This window comes from Coturnix japonica, chromosome 1 (genome assembly GCF_001577835.2).
Source record: "Coturnix japonica isolate 7356 chromosome 1, Coturnix japonica 2.1, whole genome shotgun sequence".
Classification (NCBI taxonomy): domain Eukaryota; kingdom Metazoa; phylum Chordata; class Aves; order Galliformes; family Phasianidae; genus Coturnix; species Coturnix japonica.
In genome coordinates this window covers 104,015,553-104,038,737 of record NC_029516.1, presented here as the reverse complement: position 1 = coordinate 104,038,737, position 23,185 = coordinate 104,015,553, and the positions used below count along the sequence as shown (strand labels likewise).

At 38.9% G+C, this 23,185-nt stretch overlaps 1 protein-coding gene across 25 annotated transcripts in view; it reads right to left on the bottom strand.

Moving 5' to 3' along the window:
- DMD (dystrophin) overlaps window positions 1-23,185 on the bottom strand; it is a 1,014,969-nt gene that overhangs the window by 39,750 nt on the left and 952,034 nt on the right. For all 25 annotated transcript variants that reach the window (XM_015884249.2, XM_015884262.2, XM_032449414.1 and 22 more), the window contains 5 exons: window positions 19,566-19,767; window positions 16,358-16,443; window positions 13,471-13,628; window positions 5,072-5,238; window positions 2,848-2,959 (listed from right to left, as the gene is read on the bottom strand). In XM_015884249.2, the coding sequence (XP_015739735.2) occupies window positions 2,848-2,959; window positions 5,072-5,238; window positions 13,471-13,628; window positions 16,358-16,443; window positions 19,566-19,767 (725 nt within the window). The remainder of the gene's footprint in view (window positions 1-2,847; window positions 2,960-5,071; window positions 5,239-13,470; window positions 13,629-16,357; window positions 16,444-19,565; window positions 19,768-23,185) is intronic.

Here is a 23,185-nt window from a genome sequence, read left to right as displayed (position 1 = left end):
ATACATAACAAAATTCACAGCAGAATTGGTTTGAAAGGAAGAAACAGTGGAATTTTCAATCTCTAACTTTCAGCAACCTATTTCTCTTAAATCAAAGCAATATGTAGGCAGTTGGGTCTAGCATATTCCAAAACAAAAGCTATCTCCTGTCAAAAGCAGAACTCACAACCATTTGACATTTTGCAGTTTGGCTTAATGAAGTCTCTTCCCAATTCCTCATTCCAGACCTCAGCACCAATTTTAAACACTAGCTATAGAAAATTATCTCAATTGGATATGCTCAATTCTATCAAGGTAATTTTTTTCTGTGTGCTGGTGTTAAACTCAAACAGAAATATGACCCTACATTTAAATCTCAGTCTTGAAGAGTGCTTCTGCTTGTTATTTATTTGAAACCTTTTTAAAAGTCACTTCTCTTTGAATAAGACATCCAGCTGTGTTGCTTACAGGAATAATTATTGAAGTTTTTCTGTCTAAATGAAAACTAAGGAACTACCGTGGCCTCAATCTGCCTCCACCTTTTGCAGTAAGGGAGAAGCTATCATGCCCCTTGGACATTCTGCATGAGTTCTCAAATTCCCCATCAGGAGAATTGAGGGCTGCAGTGCTCCAAAACTTCCTGGAAGTTCTCTGCCAAAGTGCAATCTAAGGTGAGAGATCTGTCTGGAGGAAGAAGAAAAAGTTCTTTGTCATCTGCAAGACTCTTCACTCATTTTGAAAACAATTACTTACTAGACATAATAGCTTCAGTAGATCTCTTCTTCAGTCACGCAGTACTAAGGTTTACTTTTAACGCAGCACAAAAAAAGATCAGCACTTGCTGTGTGTTGCATTCACTTTTTTTCCCCTAGGTAATCCTACTCTAATTCAGCTCACTGCTGGTACAGGCAGGCACGGCACATTAGCACTGGCTGCCAGAGTACAGAATTCACCAAAAAATTTACAGTATTTAAATGCTGCTTTATTCTGATTCAGCAATCTGGATGCTGTTACAAGTTCTCCTTAAACCTGTCAGTATCCTCCACTGTCAGGGAGAACAGGAACCCGTAGGACCCTGCCTGTGTTGCACTGAATTGCTTCAGGCTGTGGGAGCATCTCACCACACAATTTCATTTCTCCCTACTCACACCTTCCTCTAAACACATCTCATGAACCAGGTAAGAAAATAGCAGCTAGATGTTGTTTTGTGCCTTCCCTGCACTACTCACAATCTTCCACAATGCTTTTTAACAAGAATAAGAGTGGCAAACTGCAGAACAAACCAGCAGCTGACTCAGCAAGAATGCACTCAGTTCAACTGGAAGGAGTACTGTGGGCAGCTACTGGGCTGGGGCTGAGGCAGGGATCAAGGGAGTTTACTGCAGGAATGCTTGCAGTGGAGAGGTCTGTTCAGACTCGTCTCAGAATTGCTAAGGTTTCCATCTGACCTGTGTAACAGCTCAGGTAAATCACACCTCCCAGTAACTTCATCCCATGGGGAGTGATGCTGAAAAGCACCAGCCAGTGAATGCTGATGAATAGTAAACAAAAACACGCTGGCTTCCCCTTGCAGAGATTTGGATTAAATGGTACGATTTGAATGCTACAGTAAAAGTTGATAATCTAAAACATACACAAATTCAAACTAAATTAAAGCACTGTATTTGCTCTCATTTTAGGTATTTGTTCTCTGTCTTTCCTAACTTTCTAAGAAAAGCTAGAAGTCTTTGCTTCATTTTACCAAAGCCTTTTTGTTTGGATTAAGATGTAAAGATTGCTCACATAGCTGGCCTGTACTTCATTTTAATGCTTTATTTTCACCACTTACATTTGACAAAGGTACAAGACTAATGACTATTCTATAACGTTAGGAAAATAATCCAGAATGTGGAATGCTTCAGGATCACCACACACAATAGCAAAGACAGCTGACAGTTCAGGTATGCTGTACTGTGAAAGGACAGCTTGAGAGCTTCTCTAATTTATGGCCATCTGCCATGGTCATGAGAGGCCAGAAAGAAAGGGATACACTAAGAGCTAGTATGGAGTATTCTTTGCCTGCTGCTTTGAACAAAAGAAACATTTATGCAAAAGTGATGTTTTTGTGTAAGGCAGGGCAGAAAAACTCCTTTGCAGAAAGGGTTGTTAAGCACTGGAATAGGCTCCCCAGGAAGGTGGTTGAGTCACCATCACTGGATGTGTTTAAAAACTCTTTGGATGTGGTGCTCAGGGATATGATTTAGCAGAGGGCTGTTAGGGTAGTATGGTTAGGTTGTTGTTGGACACAATGATCTTTGAGGTCTTTTCCAACCTGAGCTATTCTGTGATCCTATGATTCTATGTTCTGCACTGAACAGACCCTCCAGTCTTGAGAAATGAAACCTAATTTGCTACTCTAAAGAGCTTCCCCTATATGTTTTATTCTCTAGTCAACATAAAATAAAAAAGTACTACTAAATAGTGAAGAATTTAAAGATGCAATTGTAGTGTTGCTGGGAAAACAAGTACAAACTTCCTGGGGAAAGAAAAAAAAGTCTCACAGGGATAGGGAGAAAATATTATGACTAAGACAGAAGTATGTTTGTGCAAACCACAACCTTCTTGAGGGATACATGGATGGCACTGAACATGAAGCAGATCAATAGCATGCAGTAACACATTACGATAGAGCACTGTACAAATGATGATACTTCAATTTACTTCCAACTATTTTACTAAGCATTATAAAGCAGTATACAGACTATAGAAGGTATTTTCATTACAGAGGGAAAACACCACCCAAATGCTTTATTACCCTGCACACTGCAAACAAAGCTTTTCCTTTCTACTTAACCATGAGCAGTAAGGGTCAGTAAAACAGCTACTTACTGGTGTGCAGTATTCCACCATGGGATAGTGCATTTTGTGACCTTTTGCAACACGGCCAGAGAAGAAGCAACTTTGGCAGATGTCATAGTTAAAGTGCTTTAAGCTTCTGTACCTAGAAGAGGGGGAAAAAAACACAGCTTCAGTGCTTAGTATATGAATACTTCATGTGAGCCTTTGGAGCATTCTGAGTTATTAAGTGCTCTTCCCTGAGATGTCCCACAGCACACAGTACAGGACAGGGCCTGTCTGAGGGACGGGATTGCTGCCTCAAAGCAACAAAGCAGAGATGCTTAGCAAATCACTTTCTAAAAGAATCCCTCTGTGTCACAAAACTGCTAACAGTGGGCAGTGCTGCAGAGCTCTAACTACAAATGACTCTCTCTCATAACACACAAAACACAGCACCAAGATTTTTTTTTTCTGTAATGCTAATTTCAGTCCTTTTGGTCTGTGACATGATGCCAAACACAGAATTTCTTAAACAAACAGAATTCAGGTAAGTAATGCCTTCCTCAACATGTGCCACCATCAGCAAGCCCAAATGCTGACTGAAGGCAGAGATTTGCTCATGCTCCAGCATCTTTGTCAAAATACAATTTTTATGTATAGAATGCCATCCATGCAAAAACTGAATGCACTTTAAGGCCATTATTTAATCTCATCAGCTTTATGAGACAGCTAACTTGTATCCACTGCACTGAAGTGCTTGAAAGAGCTGGAGGCATAAGGGTTTTCTTGTTCCAAATACACTAAGCAGTTCTGTCACAATAACCTCAAAAGAACATTGTTTTACGTGTACTGAGGCTCACAGTATTAACTTTCTAAAAGCCGTCCAACACAGTATCTTTTTGTTGAATGTGTAAACAGGGTCTCAATGACTTGCAAAGGCAGAGACAAAAATCTCCAATAGACAGACTATCAGAATAGAATTGTTATATAAATTTAAGGGGCAGATGAGATCAGACAAAACTGGAAACACAGAGCTCCAGTGTCCACCCTCCACTTTTCTGATTCTAACTACACACTATTCATACAATTGGTATCCTTTGATTTTCCAAGTGCTGCGTTTTTCCAATTCCATCCACTAGTCTCCAGCTGTTTATATAGATTGTGAGAGTAATTCAGTAGTTTCATGAACTGTCACTGGAACAGGAAGCTTTTTCTTTGTGACTGTGTTGAACTCATCACATCCCATCCCTAGCTCTTCTTCAATAATACTTATCATTCTCCAGTTTCAATAGCCAAGAAGAATAAAAGCAGGGGATGAGTTTACAAGATGTGACGAATAGCTCAGCTGAAGAAAAACCTGGACTCAAAACAAAGCAGAACTTTCACTATCTCCCTTGTTTCTCACTGCCTGTAAAATGTATAGGAGAAAGGGCTACCCCATTATAGGTGTAAAAAATCCCACTCATACTCTCACATGCTAGAGCGAAATGATGGCTTTTCTATGTGGTATTGTTTGTTGCTATTCAATATCTTGGTTTTAGAACTAAAATTTCAAAAAGGTCTTTGTAAACATCATGATATGATGGAAAGAAAAACACCAAAAGTAGAAGAAGATCAGGAACAAGGACAGAAACCATGCAAAGCAGCTATTAGGAAAAGAAGTGATAAAACAAGTCTAGGCATAATTGAAAGTGAGTATTTACTTAGCTGTTAAGTGGATTCTCAACAGGCATACCAGCACACGGCCATTTTACAACACATCGCCTTATTCATTGCTATAGTAACCACAATGTTGATCCAGATGGTTAAATAGATTAGCAACATGTCCAGCATACTTGTTAATATCCCACCAACCACATTCCTTCTCTGAAAAATGCACAGCATCTTTACGTTTGGAAAATTTCAAGCCACTCCTTGCTTTATGCCACAATAGAAACCAGTTCACCGAGACCCAATTCAGAAAATAAAGCTGCATATGTAAGAGACTGAATCTAAAGCAAATCATGTTAGTTGTGCAATCTGCCAATAAACTGGCTGGAGCACAGAAAGACTGGAAGGGCAGAATACGGAGGAAGGGTGGAATCTTAACAGGTAAGTGATTTTTGCTTTTCAGCTTTTGCATCATTTTACCCAGTCTAAGCATTACTCTCCCTCATGATCCATCAAAACTCTTTTTAACTTCAACAACACACAGAGAATGACTTGCCTGGGATCAAGCAGAGCTACCTGTCCACCAAGCAGTGGTACACAATGTAGAAAGGGAGTTAGTTTGTACCTGAATCCAATAATGGGGCATTCCTTGCAGATGTTACACTTCGCTTGGTGTTTGGCAGTTTCGGCAGCAGCCACCCTGTGAAGCACTGGCAGCCACACCATGGATTGTGGTTCCAGCCTCATCCAGTCCAGGAACAAGGCTGCTTCGATCTCGGGCTTGTTATTGGCCTGCAGCAAAGGGGAAAGAAGACAAGGGTTCAGCAGAAGTGATTAGTGTATCATCAGCTAATTAACAGTTCAAGTTACTGTTCTACAAGCTCCGTGATCTTTCCCCAAGTATCATTCAGCTTTTCCCTCAGTTCACCCATCCCCCAGGAAACCAAGCAACCTTCGGAATACTGCCCTGGAAACAGGAACCAAACAATGTTAATGTTTCCAATCTCGCTTTCTCTTGTTCTCTCTTACAATAGACAGTGCTACTATGTACTCTGTCATAACAAAAATCATCCACTTACAACACCTGGCATTAAATATAATCTTGTGCCTCCTGTATCTCTTATCTGCACTTGCATAGCACTCCTTATTTTAACAAACACTGTGTTACCCAAACCCTAAAAATTGCACGTCTTTCTATCAAAATTGCTTTAACATTCTTCACTGTCACATTGATTCTTCTTCAAAATGCATATATAAGGAAATCATTTAAAGTTCTTCTCAAGCCTGCTGTTGAACATACGAACTCTGCCTCCTTAAAGATTTCACATTCCCTCTTCCCAGCAAATCGACATGAAGTTCCTTGCCACTGCCTGAAAACACAATGGAGCTTTGTCCTACAGAACATGATGCTTTCAGACTTGTATTCCAATACCTCCTGTTTTTGTCTCTTCGCCAAGAGAAAAACAATGCATTCAAACCTTGTGGCAGTCCTATTTCTCTGTTTTCTTCCCACCATATCCTAAGTAGGGCAATTACTTTATGTATCTGTTGAACAGTAACTCCGATGAGCAAACCAGATTTCCAGCACACCTGGCACTATGTAAACACCAAAACCACACACAGTCCCTGCTTCTCGGCATGCAGAGCATGGAACAAGGAATAGTAAACAGACAAGAAACACAAAGCAATGGGACAACAGAGATCAGCACAGGCAGAGGTCACACCTCTGCAGATAGTGCTGAGGAACAAAGACAAACTGCTTCAGAAGGGATTTAAAAGAAAACAGTGAAATAAGTGTGAATTTCTGTGGTAAAATTCACACCACTGTGTAGGACTGAACAGAACAAATACAGAGCTTGTTATCTGAGAACCCGAAGCCTGGTTTCAGCCCTGAAAGAGATGATGGATGAGGTGGACATAGCAAAAGGCTCCCTCTGAAAGGAAGACACGAGGGAGGACAAGGAGCCTACACAGCGAACCAGCAACCATGATGAAGTAGGACACCATCCTGCATTTCTGCAAACCACTTTAATGTGTTATCTCAAATTCCCCAACGCATGTCCTTCTATCCTTCTGTGTATTTATAAACTACATATGTTTTAATCCTCCGGTTTCCTTTTATTTTATTTTATTTTATTTTTTTTACCTCTGGGCATTTCAACACAGTCCTCTGTGACCCAGTCCTTTAGATTTTAAGTTTTACAAAGCAAAGACTTAATTTGTGGTTTCAGATCTATTTGAAGCACTTTAGTAAGCATTCACGTATCATGTACATGGACCACAATGAATAGGGGACTGAGTGCTGCATTCTTCTTCATGCTTGCTCTGTTACTTTTACAAATTCTCATGAAATATGAGCTTAGTACGATGTAGCTGAAACCTTCAGGTTTTATTCAAATGAAAACCAATGCTAACAACAAAGTTTGGGAAAATTTTACACTGCAGACCTGAACAGAATAGAGCTATGAGGACAATCAAATAAGGTTTTTTGTTTGTTTGTTTTATTATTATTATTTAATACTGTTTATAATCTTTACAAATAAATTAACTGATCAGTACTTCCATCATGCGAAAAATGCAAAGTCACCAGGACTAAACTCCCAACCAGAAGACAGAAAGAAAGAAACCATAAAATGTCTCCTGAATAACGAACTGCACTAATATTGACTTAAGATGCTGCTGCAGTATTTTCATTAGAAATATATACATATATATTGTCAGGGTTTTCTTACTGGCGTGCCAACGTATCTACACTTATTCAGATGAAGTCTCTCAATGTTTTCCCCTCAAAAACCCCAGCATCAAAAACAGAGAGAAAAGCAAAACAGTACAGTGAAATCCAGGTAATGCTGGCCACAAGATCTGTTCAGAGGACTGAATACCACCTTCCACTGAAGGACATCAATGAATTCAAGAAAATAAAATTAGTTCTAGATGTCTCTTAAGAGTAAGGGGTATTTATGAAACATAATAATATATATACCTATTTCCAGTCGGCAGCTATGGAAACAAAGGGGCTGGGGATTGATTTTCTGCAGTTCATTTAGCAAGCCAGCATCCACCAGAACTACACTGGCAAACCTTTCCTCTGCCTGGTAAGCTACACTTAAAATGCAAAGGTCCCCAAGATCTCTAATATTTTACGAGTATCTCTTTAATATTCCATTTCTAATAGGAAAACGTGAAGTGTATTGAAATGCTGCAGTGCAAGCTGCAGACAGAATAAAAATGAGCAGCTCAGTGCACTACTTTACAGTTGTAGTTGCCTCAGATTTGCAGGAAAAATGCTGCAGTGATGATAGACTTCCTGTAACTTTCAAAGATCTCTTTTAATTTTGCAGTCACTGTCGAATGCCAGCAGTCCCTATGGTTGCCTACCCAGGGCTCCGCACCCCGGCTGTACAAAACTTGTGCTCAGAGAGATTAGAAGCATTAAAATGTATCAGAACTGGTTCCGAATTATACTACATGAAGATTTAAAGACACGTGGAGAAAAGCTGGTCAGGGTCAGATGGTAGAGGACAGGCAGTTCCCAACTGTTCCCTGAGCTGCTATTACAATTTTTTAATAATCTCTAAATCCAGTAAAGGCGGCAGCTGACGATTTTACATAAGGGAAAGTCTGAATTCATGCAGTACTGCATCTGAACCAACAAGAGTGAGCTGTAAAGAATATTAATGGTTCTTCTCTCGAACACATTTCTGTGGAATTCCCAATTTTTATGGTAATAACAGAGTGAATCATAAAGTAAAATTCATAAAGCCCTTTCCAGCTTACAAGTAACAATTTGTTACAGGGTACGTTCAAATTCATCATATTCTACACATCTGTTTTTCAGTATTCATTCTGCAGAAACAAAGGGGAATGGGAGGTTGCATGGTGTTGGCATCTTTATGTAATGCTCAGGAGTCAGATGCTTCTAGGTTTTTTTTATTTCCTTCTCATATTCCAACTAGTACTTTTCAAATTACTCCACAATGTATGAACTTCATCTACTCACAATGTGAAATATGCTCCATAATACAGTCATGATGTTACATGAAAAATGCAGTATCTTTTCAGACAGTCACACAACATAACATCAATTTCTGGTCACATTTCTGAGGAATTATCTTCTGCATAGCTGCAGGGCAAGGAATTAACTGGAAATAATTTAATGTTATTAATTTAATAGTGTTTTCCATATAGGATGGAAAGCTTTACATTAATGTGAGTACTACTTTGGACAAACTCAAACTGAGGAATGGGATTCCTGTGACTTGTTAAAGCTAAAAAATGCAGAGCAAGCCATGAACAGAAGCTATCTCCCAGGATTCAGAGTTAGATCAAACCCTGTTGAACCTCATCTTCCACTCTTGAACAGCTTCACCAAAATGTCTGTGTTTTCTCCACTGCCTGCTGGCAAGAAAACACAAGTCAAGAGCTCGTAGTTTCTGAGACTAGCGCTGGTTCATAGGCAACAAAGGGAAGATTATTACAAAGGTAACATGGAGTGATGCAAAATGCTTATATCTGCCCAACTCTTGGAGCAAATGCTTAAGATCACTTATTTCATCCCTTACATTACACTTACTCTACTCAGTGTTTTTAGTGTTGTGGTTAAGACTAATAAAAAAAAAAACCCAAAAAAAACCCAAAAAAAAGCAAAAAAACCCCAAGAATGCAGAAGTGCCCTAGTTTACAGCTTTGTATCACACACACCTAAAAACCATCATCTTCTTACTCCTAGCCTCTCAAACTAAATCTCTTTAAAATAGCTCTTTGAACCAGTTCTCTTATAGGACTCTTCAAGTGTGCCTCCCAAAGTCAAGCACAGTTTCATAAAATCCTACTGAAATAAAACCAGAACTGCTGTTCTCTGACACTTACAGTGTAGCAGCTTGAGGAAGGAAATTTGCTAGTTCCCTGTAGGCCAGTTCTCCTGTGTCAGAGCCAAAAGCAGAAGAAAAATCCTAGAAATAGAAACTAGGGCTGTCTGAATCTCAAGAGATTCAAATTCTCAACAGCAACACTGTATCTGTCCATTATTTTCATACAGATCTCCACACAACTACACGAAGTTGTTTGCACACATTACTGATATTTCCTAGATATTTTAAAAAATAAATAAATGAAAAGAAGAACAATTAAAAAAAACCCGCTCTCATAAAAAAACTGTCCAACCAATTCAAATCAGTGCACATACTGCTAAACCCATTGGCAGTCTCCTGGTGAGGGTTTAGACTCCCCAAACTCCTTCTAAAAGAGGTAACAGGCCCCTACTATGACATTTATATGACTGAGTAAATACTATGCATTCAGATATCCAGTTAAGCAGTTGTAAAAGCCCTGCTGTCTACTGCTGATCATCACTGATTGAAAGCAAACCTAGAAATTAAGACCACACAACAGAGTATTAAAATACTTTAATATGTCAAAATGAAAAGAAACAAGGTCTGAAATACAGATATTAACTGTTCCTTAGCATCATCTCTACCAGTTTCTTATATAAAGCACTCCATATTGAGTACACCCTTGGAAAAAAATAAGAACCAAATAGCAAGCAAGAGACACTTTCATCAGCATCTGTTTCCATCTCACATTTCTTCTGTCTCCCAGTGTCTCAATAAAGCACACAAGGTGGTGATGTGAATACCTAGGTCCTCTCTCTGCTATACAAGAAATCATTTAATAGTTCTGCACTGTGATTAAAACACAATGCTTTTGTCCCTTAATCAATAAGAATTCACTATCCCACTTACTTAAAAAACATAGCCATCACTAATTTGGGAGTCAAGTGCTTTCACCCCAAGGTAATACTGCACTCCCTCAATTTCATCTTGGGTCTATGTCTTGCACATAGTTTGAGCCCAGGTAGAAGCACATACTCCTGAAATGGTCCATACACTAAACCCACACTCTCACCAAAAACACTTTCTTCAAAATCACGACATATGTTGCACCCCATCTCTGAAGCATGATAACTGCCCTGCCCTGCCCTCCCCACGTGCTCCCAAGCACTCACACTTCTGATCCTGACCTAGGAAGATCTCCTCGGCTATAGTTGTATAGAAAACATCCCCTTTTACTCTGACATGCCCTTCTCCTTTGCTGCTGTCTATGCCAGAAGAAGCTGTTGTCAGGGCACTCAACCCAATGGTCATGGCAGAGGGAATTCTGAAGTGCACTTCTGCCACAGACTCTGACGCGACTGTGATTTATTGCCAGCTTATCGACACCGGAACAACAAAATGAGAGTAAAAATCTAAGACACTCATCACTGTGGATGAGCAGAGAAAAATTTAAATGAGTTCAGATACAGTAATGTGAACCTATTTTTAAAACCTGAGTTATCTCACTCCAGTGAAGATGGAAAGGGGCAGAAGATAGCTGTGTGAGAAGGGCTATAGGGTCACATAAGAAGTGCCAAAAGCACCACAGGGAAGCACAGCTGAAACCAGCCCAGGATCAGAAAATCCAGAAGGAGAAAGCCCTAAAAAGCTACGCCTGCACCTTCTTTGTGTACATTTTCCCTCCCAGCACAGGAAGCTGAGTGTATATCAGAAGACAAAAAGAGGGAGCAGTCAGGAGAGGTGGCAGGCCATGTCCCTGTGGGCTGAGATGGCCGTCCCACAGGCAGCCCTGTACAGCTCTTCTCAGCCACTCAACCCCCGCACTGTTTTCTATCAGGATCTCCATACCCAAGGCACAAATGCCTCACAGCACCTCCTACACAGAAAGCATTTCTCTGCAGTCCTTTCCTCTCCTCCTGGAAATGTCTTACCTCTCCCCATTTCTTCTCCTGGCTTTTTTCATTTTTTTATGTCTCAACCTGCCTTTCAGTCTCCTTCGTTACTATTATTCGGTGCTGTCATTCTTACTGTCACTTCCATCAGATGGCTCTTCAACTTGGCACTTACTTTTCCATTCTCTGGTTCCTTCTCCCTCCCTTTGCTCCTCTCCTTCAGATTCTACCTGTCCCCCTGTTTTCCCTCCTTTTCCCTCTCAAGCCTTCTTAGAAGACTGCCTCTGCTGCTGCAAACCAGGTCAGAAATCACCCTCCCAGTCTGCAAGTTAAAACCCAGGTTTCATCTGCAGGAGGAAGAGAGGAGACAACTCCTTTTAATGCAGATAAGAAAAAAAACACACTTGTTTTTAGTGGAGGTAAGAGGAGAAAGTCTCAGGTTTTCCAGCATTCTGATTTATGACCGTGTGGAAGTCCATCCATACTTCTAGAAATGTTGGCAACCAGATGCCATGCTGCATTTATCCAGTTGGCTTTTCTTCAGTTGTTACAAGACAATTTTGCCATCCCATTTTATTCAAATAATCATTTAATCCAAGACTTCCTCCTGTTTTATAAATAATTGTTCATGTGTGTCTCACCAATATAAATTTTATTGTTTTCTTCCAAATATAAACACATGGATTGTCAACTCTTTTACAGAAAAACATTGGTTTTTGGTTAGATTCCGAGGTCACATTCTTCATCAGTTTTTCAATGCCATTTCTTAAGTGTGTTTGCTATTCTCTTGGGAAAACAATAGGATGTGGCAATTCCTAATTTGCTAGGAAGGTCACTTGCTCAAAGCAGCTTTTAAATACAGACTCTCACTGTGAATTTGCTGCAGCACCATTCTACAATGGTCTCATCCAAAAGTCTCATGAAGAACTATTTTCAGAAGCCTTGAAAGCCATAATAGGGCTTACCCTACCTGTCAAAGTTACTATGTATAGTCTATCAGTTTGCGTTATTCACCTGGAATACAGCCCTAAAATATAATAATTTGGAAATTAAATCAAGTATGGACTAGTATAATTTAAGGTCAAGACATAAAGGATGGAAATGAAAAAAAAAATGAATCCTAGAAAAGGAAGTTTGGAAAAAAAATAAAAGTGAATATCCCATCACAACTTGAAATTCCTGTCCATTTTAGAATTAGATTGTATCTGTAGTCACTCTGTGTATGAAGATTAGTATCAGCTATTAATATTCACTGAAAAAAGAAAGCTGATTGTTGTTTGTTAGACAGCAGAACTACTACCTAATGAAATTTGAGCATTAGGCAAAGCGACAAGCAAAAAATATCCCCTGCCCCATTCAACTGAAGAAAATCCCCAAGGGATGGTTACAGGATTGAACAAAGGCGTTTCCTCTACTGTGATGCAGAAGATGCACTTTGAGTTATCAAAGACCAAACACTACCTCTCATCTTCTACCTTTTCATTAAGTAGCTGTCTTACTTTTTTGCATTTTCCTGACAGTTAGCAAAAAGATGAATAATTCTCTTAACTCAGTCTCTCCTCAGATTAAATAATTCACAAGTGTGAAAAAGAGCCTGGAGTTGGCTATGTACTCCTCAATGGATAAGGCAGAAATTCTTTCAGAATTCTGTTAGTACGAAAAACTGCATTACCCATTCAAACAATGAAAAAAGCTCATCAAGCGCTCCTCAGCCCTAGAAAGCGCTTCAGTCAGTCATGTTTTCACATCCCTCTGCTGAGCACACAGCTGCCACTGGCATGCATACGCACAAAAATTAGTTTAACCAATGCTGTTCATCTATATGGTGAAACAAATGGTGATCTACTGCTGTCAGAAGAAAATTATAAAGGCAGGCACTGCCACAACAAACATTTCCACTGCCTGCAGGATTCAGTTACGATACAGGCCCTGATGACAATTACTTGGTCTTCAGATGACAACATAAGCTTTAAGAACCAGACAAGATGGGGTTTTGAGCAACCTGCTCTAGTGGGAGGTGTCCCTGTCATCACACAGGGGATGGCAGTGGATGACTGTTAATGTCTGTTCCAACCCAAACCGATCTATGTTCCTGTGCTCAGTCTTCTTCCATCACCACTGCATTTCTAGTGAAGACAGTGCCTACAAAGAAGCAATGTAATTCATAGACAACTTGTCAAATAAATAAACCAGTGAATTCCATTAAGCAAATGCTCAGTATCAGTCCTCTTCAATATGGGAAAGCTAGCTGGAAATGAGACATCTGACAGAACATTAATGGAGATCAAAGATGAACTTACAAACTGGAAGCAGCTTCTGACACTTGGCTCGATGTTGCTGCCTCCAAATGAAGCGACCTCCCCCAGCTGCCGTGGGATCTGGATGGAGTCATGCAGCAGCAGTCCCAGCCGGCGCTGATCACAGAAGCCAGTGGAGCTCGCCACCTGCTTGAACAGATCTGAAGAAACAGAAAGGACACCAAGGCTGAAACACCACAATGGGGACACATAAGATAGGGATGAAATGTTCAGCATTCAAAATGAATAAATGGCCTTGATAGACACAAACATGAATGTATCCATAGTTTAGCTACTTTGTTTTTCACAGATACCGTTTCTGTAAAATAAGTGTTGATTTTTAGTAGCAATATTCGCTTGTACCAGTGAGAAAAGGCCATTCTATCTCAGTGCCTGTGTCATTAGTGGCAACAGCAGCTGTTATTCTATAATAGAATCAACTAAACATCAAAATCTTTGATTCAGAATAATATTAAAGTTATAGAAATAATCAGCTCTTAGTAATAAACGTACAACTCAGAATCCAATTATCTTTCAGATGAGTTGCTCTGAAATACAAGAACTCGTAACTTTAGTATAACATAATCTTTTAATGCAGGTATATTTCTAAAACGAAAGAAAAACATCACAGTATGACAGAACCTGGCATGCACTGGGAACATTAGTATCATATTGAGTTTTCATTTTTGAAGTGAAATGTCACTTCAAGTCATGTGCTATTACTGCATCATGCTAGAAAATGATCTTTACAAGACAGAATTATCCTTTCATAAGCCAAATTTAATTTAGTGGGAATTAGGTATACTATGTATATTATGAGGATGTTTTGGAGTTTGTAATAAGAAAAATCAGGTTAGCATTAGCTGAAATATTTATTTGGTCCTATCTCAGATGATAATACGTGACCTGAATAAGTTCTGCTTATTTTTCAAGAAAGAAAGAAAAAAAAAAAAAAAAAGAAAAAAAGAGTGAGGAAGGAAGGAAGGAATCATTAGAAAAAAAGAAATCCTTTTTTTGTAACCTTAATATATCACCTGACAGGAGCGACAGATACAATCACAAAGGTGATTCAGCACTGTTCAAGATAACTTTCCCAGAGTAGCAATGACAACCATTTTCTTCCAAAAGAATAAAGGAACGGATAGAGAAAGCATTACTTTTTAATTACACATTTCACTTTTGCCAAGACTAGTTCTATGACACATAATTTGGGGAAAAATTTTTCCTTATAACCTCTGCAAGTCTAAAGAATTCTCCTCTTTGAGAACCAACACTGCTCTGCTACACAAATGTTCGAATCATAGAACAGCAGAATGGCCTGGGTTGAAAAGGACCACAATGCTTATCTAGTTTCAACCCCCTGCTGTGTGCAGGGTCACCAACCACCAGACCAAGCTGCCCAGATCCACATCCAGCCTGGCCTTGAATGCCTCCACAACCTCCTTGGCCAAATCTTTAAAAAAAATCTTTAAAAAATCTTTCCTGGAAGATCTGTAAGAGGTGCAACTCATCATGTAAATGCAGCAGTGCTAACAGCAACTAGGCTATGATTTCGGCATGGATGGCGAAGCCAGACCACAACCTGGCAGAGATGATTCCTTCCTCTCCTACAAACTATTCGGCTTTGAATTTCCCCCATCAATAAAGCACTGTGTTCTTCAACATCAAAAGGGGGTTATGCATTACCATGCCTACACACTACAGGAGACTATAATACATGAATAAAAGTTTATCTTTATAACTGATAATTCTCAACGGAGCATCATTTTTAAAAATATCCGTCTTATTTTTCTTTAAAGATCCTCTGAACACTTCTGTTTTGAACACAAAACCTCCACAAAACATCTAAAGATCTAATCTGTGACAGTCACAGTGATTGCCCTATAATCCGATCTAATTACACATACACATATACAATTTCTACAACAGACTGTTTTAGTACTCTTTATTTTTACTTCATCTTTCTTCAGTCTTGATTAGTAGAATAATAAAATAATAACCAGAAGAACTGCTGTGGCACTGGAACAAAATCTGAAGGAGAAGGCTTTATCAAAGCTTGTATGAGTGTTATATAATTTAACCAGTAAGTAACTCTTGAGAAATACCCTTATCAGTAGATCTTTTCTGGATCCCTGCCTCACTAATAAACTGATTCATTAGTTGAACCTAAAACGTCACATGGAACTTTTTCAAGAATTATAAGATTTGACCCATTAAAATATGCAGAATTCCAGCATGCCTTTAATATTTATTTAAAAGTAACAACTATGTTTAAGCGTAAGATATGTAGTAAGACTCTGATTAGACTGTGGAAAATATTTTTAAAAGATAACATGTTTCAAAAGGCTGTAATGCAAACTGTCCTGTGGGTCAATACTGCTTTTCTACTGCCTTCTTCATCTCACTGTTTACACATTTTTTCTCTCTGCTGTGGTATGTCAAAAGCATTCTAGCACCCTTTTATGCAAAAGCATTAAATTTCAATGTTTGCATTTTTCCAACCAAGAGTGTGGATGTGCATTTCTGTGTCTGAAGGTGTACTAAACCAGTGGTCTCCAAAGGGAAATGTATGCACTTCAGTGGGTGTGCAAATCCTTTCAGGTACAGTGAGAAAAAAATCGGTGTACTGTTAATAAATTAAATATAATCTGTAGTCATTTCATCGTTATCTCATCTTTTTTTTTTTAATTTCTGTTTTTGTGCTTTGTAATGCACATAATATAGTAGTACACTTGTACATACAATTTATAAATGAATATGCTCAGTGCATGCTCAGTGATCAAGAAAGTTTGGAGACCACGGTGCTGAGCTACCTAAAACTACAGTGAACAATTAGGACAAATGAAAAAATGAACATCAACTAAAAATAAAAAGAATTATATTGACTTACATCTATACTTATCTTCCAGGTGTGCTTTACAAAGGGAAACAACACCAGTTTTGAAAGATAAGACACGAATCCTTCCTGTTCGACCCCTGAAAGAAAAGAAATATTGGCTGATTACATAATCCGTTCATGTAACAACTTGTTGGCTATTACAAAGTTTAACAGAGCTCTGCAGTCTCATTAAGTAAAGTCACAAAAGTACCATTTTGCACAGCATACACTGGTCTGTTAGCACATACACTGGAAACTGAATGTAAAATACAGAGGTCCAGTTCCATGGGCAAAGCTAAACCAAACTGTGCACTTCTATCAGTTCAAGCATAAACAGTCTCATGCAGAAATAATGACAGATATTGACAGAGGCACTAAGTAAGTAAGACGTTCAGGTGGCTGGCAAAGCTTGCCTAAAAACGAGAATGGAGGAAGGTTGTACACTTGAGTCAATAAAGTAATGGTGGTTTCTGAGGTCTTTCTCCTGTCACCTAAACCTTAGCAGGCTAGAGGCCCTGTTCCACCTCAGTTCTTGCAGTGTCTGGACTTGGCCTTCCCTCACAATCACCTTCACACCAGTTTGTGATGTGCCTGTGCTACTGCTTTTGCTTTCTGATGGGAATGTGATAAGAACACCACCCTCTATGCTGCAAGCAATGCGACAAATCTTCAGCTGTTTTCTCAGAGATCCAATTCAGCTCAATTTACTTCCCACTGCTGACTTCACCTAAGACTTATCTCACCTAGCAGTACAAATACGTAACGCCTATTGTGAAAGAGACATACACAACACAATAAGCTAACACCTAGACTTGACTTCTGGAAACACAGATTCGTCAACAATTTTGAAGTGCTACCAATAAGAACACCACTAAAAACACATTAAGTCATGTACAGGTGTGCCATACCCACGCACTAGGCCGTACTACTTAGCCAGGATGCATGCCTTCTTTATAACTCTACTAATGAACTGCAATAGTCAACAGTGCTCATTTGTCTATGCTTGCTCCCTGCAACACCTATAAAAGGTTCAGTCAGAAAATGGTGAACAAAGCAGAATTCAGAATGTGCAAGAATGTGCAGCCTTTTTTTAAGTATCTTGTGCTTTTCACCATGAATAAGCATTTGCTGCTTACCTATGCTTTCCCCACTCTGCTCCTTTTACTCCCCTCCTTCAAAGCTTTTCCAAATTAATTATCGTCTGTGCCCTGAGAAATTCTCGCTGATGAACACCAGGCTCATGCAAATTATATAGGAGAAGAATGTAGAATGATTATTTCCCTGCAAGGCATATTAAATTGGAACCTGCACGAACCGTGAGTTGTTCAGTTCACTCTACTCCCCTCCCAAGTCAAACCAGTAATTTAGCATGCTACTGCAAATGAGCATGAGTGACTGATCAATTAAAACAAATCTGAATACGTGCTGGATTTGCAGAGCTGTGTCCATAATTAGATCAGTCATTGGCACTGAATTTGATTAGTATCTTTACAAATGACAGTTTTCAATTATAAGAAGAGTAAAAATTCAGTATATCGAATTAAATGTCTCCAGCGCTACTACGCACTTCAGTTGATCTCTTCCTATTAAGTTTACAATGAAAGCTAAACACAAGTAACCCCAAGGTCATCTCTCTACCAGCATAATTCAAACCTGAATTTCAGCAAAACAGCTAGGAGCTTTCCTCACTCATAAAACAACTGTGTTTCATCGAGTCCTGCAATATACAATGCCCTTGCATACCTAGGGAATTGCCTGGAGGCAGCCAATTATAATTTCTAATGCTGTACTTTCAACAGAGTGCTACACAACGAAAGCTAGACTGGACACAGCAAATCTAAACTGGATGGTCCAGCTTAGGAGCAGCCTGGGAAATGACTTTCATTTCACTCTCTGCCACCAGTGTGGCTGATCTGGATTAACATCCCTAGTGTGTCTTTTTTGTTTTTCACCAGTCGGATATCTTTATATGTAGGTGATTGCTGTGAGATGATAACTCAAAACTGAACTGGAGTTCAGTGAAACCCAAAGCAGATGAAAGAAATAAAGCTTAGCAGTTAAATGAGCATAGCCTTGCTCCCTACCACTGGTACACTGCACACAAATGCAATGTAATCTGTGTAATCCACAGGGTTCTGCAGTTGCTGCAGATGATGATATAAGCAACTGCCTTATCAGAGAAGATTCTGAAGGAAGAGACTGTATACTTCTTTTGTGTGCAGGTGATCACTGGAGTTTCAGGGCTGTGATAAAGGATGGATGGAAGAATGATGTTATGGAACTTCACTACAGTTCAAAATGGCAATGGAATACAGCAATTGTTTCACATCCTTCCATTTCTACACATGAATTTTATTCTGCCATCGTAACGGGCAGGTCTGGCTGAAGGCAGCTGAGAAGAACCTTTAAAAAACAAACACAAATAAAGACTTCCACTAACATCTTGTTTTGCTAAATTCACTAAGTATGAAAAGAATGGCTTATTCGAAAATTAGCCTGCAGAATGTGTGTTGGTATTTATCTGTGCATTCTGAACAACATCACTAGCCCACTGAATAGAACGTCTTTAATTTGATTAAGGTAAATTTACTGTGTTCTACTCTGTTTTAAAATTTACTCTGTTCTACTTACACTTAAAGGTACTTTTTAAAATTAAATTTTACATGAAGCATTTTTCATACCCCCTGACTGCTAAGGGTTGCAAATGCATAACATTACAGATGAAGCTCTTCAAGCTTTGAGCGAGGATTATGGATTGAAAGCTATAAAAAACTGACAGCTCTGAAAATGTTTAGCATCCAGAAGTACACACACATGCAAGAGTTGTTGTATGTTGTTCATATTGTTGCTTCTTGATATTCCTCTTGAATTACTTTAGATAAAGAAATTTTAAAAAGCCATGCAAAGCTATGATCAACAGGGGAGATACAGTCCTAGAATTGCTCTGAACATTGCAGTCTGTTCTGTTTTCCAGCTCTTATTGCTTAGATGAATAAATCTAGCATTGCAGGCCTAATCAAGGGCTGTATTGATTGAGTTAAATGCAACCATTAAGCGATCATGCTTCCTAAACTTTCACTTCAACTGCTATTTCTTTAGCTTTGAGCCATTCATATTTTATAATGTGGCAACCAGCTCACTGCCCTTTCCCCTTCCCCCTTTCCCCTTGTGGTGCTGTGAAAGCTTTTCAGAGCACTGTGTTTACAGCACCCATACATACGTGTCATAGACATTCAGCAGCCAGTTGAGGCACATGTCCACGCAGAGAGGAACATTGACCAGATTATTGTGCTCCTGTTCCAGTCGATCATAAATAGTGGTCAAGCAGTTAATGATCTGCAGAATATCCATCGGCTGGTCATTCTGCTTGAGGTTGTGCTGGTCCAAGGCATCGCACGCAGCAGACAGATTCAGGAGATCCACTGTTAAAATAAAGAAATACAATAATGACTGCAGAGAGACAGTGCTTATACTACCAGTATCCAAAAGGTATAGGTATAGCAGTTTGCTTGGTTTACATGTCTGGTCAGAGGACATTTTATGCTCTGTAGAAGCCAGGTGCAAGACTGGTTCCAAGACTTTTACAGGAGCACTGTTTATTCAGCTGTGGTCTTAGACAGCAGTGTTTATAAAATGTTTGTTTTCTTTTCAGCCATAAAGTACTCACACTATTAGATTGCATGGAAATGTTACAAAAACTACTGTGTAAGTAAAAATTCCATGTTTCATGCTTTATATTCCTACAGATAGGATACTATTTGACAACTATGTCCACTGGATGTGCTCTATACACAGTATTCCTCCACATCTTTCATGAGATATACCACGGAAGTCAAGAAATCTTCAAAGAACCAAATTCCACCAGGAACTTGCACATAAATCACAAAGGGGTCAACTTCTCTGCTGCTTTTTCTCTGGCAAGAACATGGGAAAAAAGATTCCACACCTGTTCCAAAATTTATTAATAGAATTTATAAATCTTTAATCCTGATGAGTGTTCAAATTTGTAAATACCTTTGTGACATAATGGACTAAGTCAAATTTAATACCTATCAGTCAATGCAAAGCAGTTTTTCTGGTACTGATGTTTAAAATCTTGACTTCCATTCCAATTTAAGTCAACTGTATATTGAAATTTGAATGTCCACAGCAAAACTGAACATCAGCTCTTAAAAATACTCTTCATTTCTGAATAATAACATCAACAACAATTTGATACTTTGGAGGATACCAAATCTGAGTGTTATGAGATACTGAAAACAAAAGTAATCAGAAAAATAAGATCATCTGGGGCAGTAGCTCTTCCTGATGCAATACAAAAACCCTCTGTAAATCCCTGCATAGAACTTCTAGAGGCTGAGCAAAGAGATGAAAGTCCAGATACTGTTAGCCCTACCCATAATACGAGCAGTCACAAAGTGCAACACAATTCAGTGCACCTCAGGAAAAGCATCCTGAAAATTTGTTACAGAATTGGAAAATAAACTGACCCAACTGCAAGACCCGTTTTCCTCTCACTGCAATAAAACGGTGTTTTATTGAATCCGGGTAGGCAAAGAGCAGAACCTCATACAGGACTTCTTTTTTAGAACTTCATGCAGCTTAAGGGCATACACGCCAAATTCACACTTGAGAATACTAGAACAATATCAAAGATTAAACTGCCCCCTTGAAAAATACCTCAGCTGCATGCAGGGATGCTTGGTAATGCTGCATTGATAGTATGCTGTGATTCTGGAACTGATGAAAGAATTCTGGGAGCAGAAATTTCAGTGCAAATCAATAGGAACATCTACTGCTAAATCCTACAGGCACTTCAGAAAATTTCATCCTGGAGCCTGAGATACTCAGTGCTAGAGCGAATATGGAAAGCCTATAGTGCTACCCCTAGGACTATGCCAAGAGATTTAACTGAGAATATGTTGATTTACATGGGTATTATTGCATTTTTTGGTTTTTCATATTAGCATATGGATAGTTACTAAAAAAAATATATTTGGAATATTATGTTTAACCTACTAGCATATAAAATATAGCTATTCTAAGGTCAGTGTTATACCCTGCAAAAGCATATTTATCAGATCCATTGTAAAGAGTCATAGCAAGACACCCTTCCTCTAGCAATTTATTAGCTAAACTGAAAACATAGCAATGCTTTCACAATACCTATAATGCAGAGCTTTAGGCTGAACTCTCAGTTCCTTTGAGACTGTGAATCAATGGTAATTAAATGAACCCCTCGGGCATCTGGATGGCAGCTTAATTATACATCAGCTACTGCTAAACATGGGTCATTCCATTTCGCGAAAGCTTTTCCCGCTAATAAGCAGAAACTTCTGAAAAGCCCTTTGCCCTGCCTCTTCCTCAGCCGCCTATCCTATCATGAATTTAATAATGCATGTCCATCTTAACATAAGCAAGAAATGTTTGCTACCAAGCTTTGATTTTGGGGACTTCTTTTTCGAGGGAGAGTGGTTCTGGCTTTCACCAAGATAAATTCCTCCTGTCTCTTTCTCACCACGTTTAAAGGAACGTGTTAGAGGCCCCTGCAGAATCAGTAATTGGTGTATTTCTTTCCTGGGAGCAAGCACCAAATAAACACTGTGAACGGGGGCTAGTCCGAACACATCCTGACAGTTGCATATTCATGGACAGCCAGTGATTTACAGATCTTTAATTACAATAAACCACAACGCTTCATGTTTTGTAAATTTAATGGGTTGTCACTCTTCTATTTAAAATTCTGAATCTGACTCCAAAATTTGAATGAACTGTACCTTCAAGCTTATTTTGAATTCCAAGTAATGTATATAAATATTTCTTTGGCCTTAAAGGCAAGAGTAAGAATGTCTACAGCTAGGCCAGCTCGTGGCTAGAATACAGAAAAAGGATGAAATATGACCTCAAATGACCAAACAGCTGAAGGCCAGAAGAGACAATTTAACAGGCAGGACAAGGTGTGCTATGGAGACCACATACTGAACTTTGGCAAAACTCAACATATGGTTGGTGATAAAAAAGCATTAATAATGCTCTTAGAATTCAGTATCATCTCCTCTGTAACCTAACGCTGCTGGCTGATACATTAAAAATATATCTTTAATGTAGCCTGCATAAAATTACAAGGGAAAAAAAAAAACAAAAAAAAAACCTAACAGAAGATCTTGAGTACTTTTTCCATCTCCAAGAAACTTTTGCGGACACATCACATTTTATTGATGTCGCAATGTTCAGATGTGGTTTGCACTTCAAGATCAGATCTTTAAAAGTAGCAAAGCAAGAAAGTCAATGAGCTTTGATGTGATTATCAAAGGAAACCGTACATTAAAAAAACCCCACCAACAAACAGTGCAATAGTTAAATTGGCATGCCCACAATAACTTTGAAGGCTGGAATGATAGAATCTCTCCTGAAGTTACATTCTCCTAAAGTAACACTGAACACAAGCATCTATTTGTTAAGGATTACTATTTCCTATTATTATCCTTAACATCCTAGTGTCTTAAAGTTCACAGGGTCGATTTGCAAACTGAAGTTATTTTTGAACACAAATCTAAACACAGTTCATGATTCAAAGTGTTTGTACTCTGAGAAATATGGGCTGCATTTTCACTTCTAGGAATTTTTCCTGTACTCACAACTCCAAAGTTTGAAAACACTCTTCAGAAGGTAACATTGTTTTCCTTTTTACACAGTTTGCAGAAAAGAATGCATGTACGTAGCTAGTTTTCAAACTCCTGCAATTTTAAAGCTGAAATAAAAAGTGGGAGATCAGAGTAGCACCTACTGCAGGAATAATTCAGGGATTTGGGGCTACGTGTAGGAGTCCCCAAACCCAAC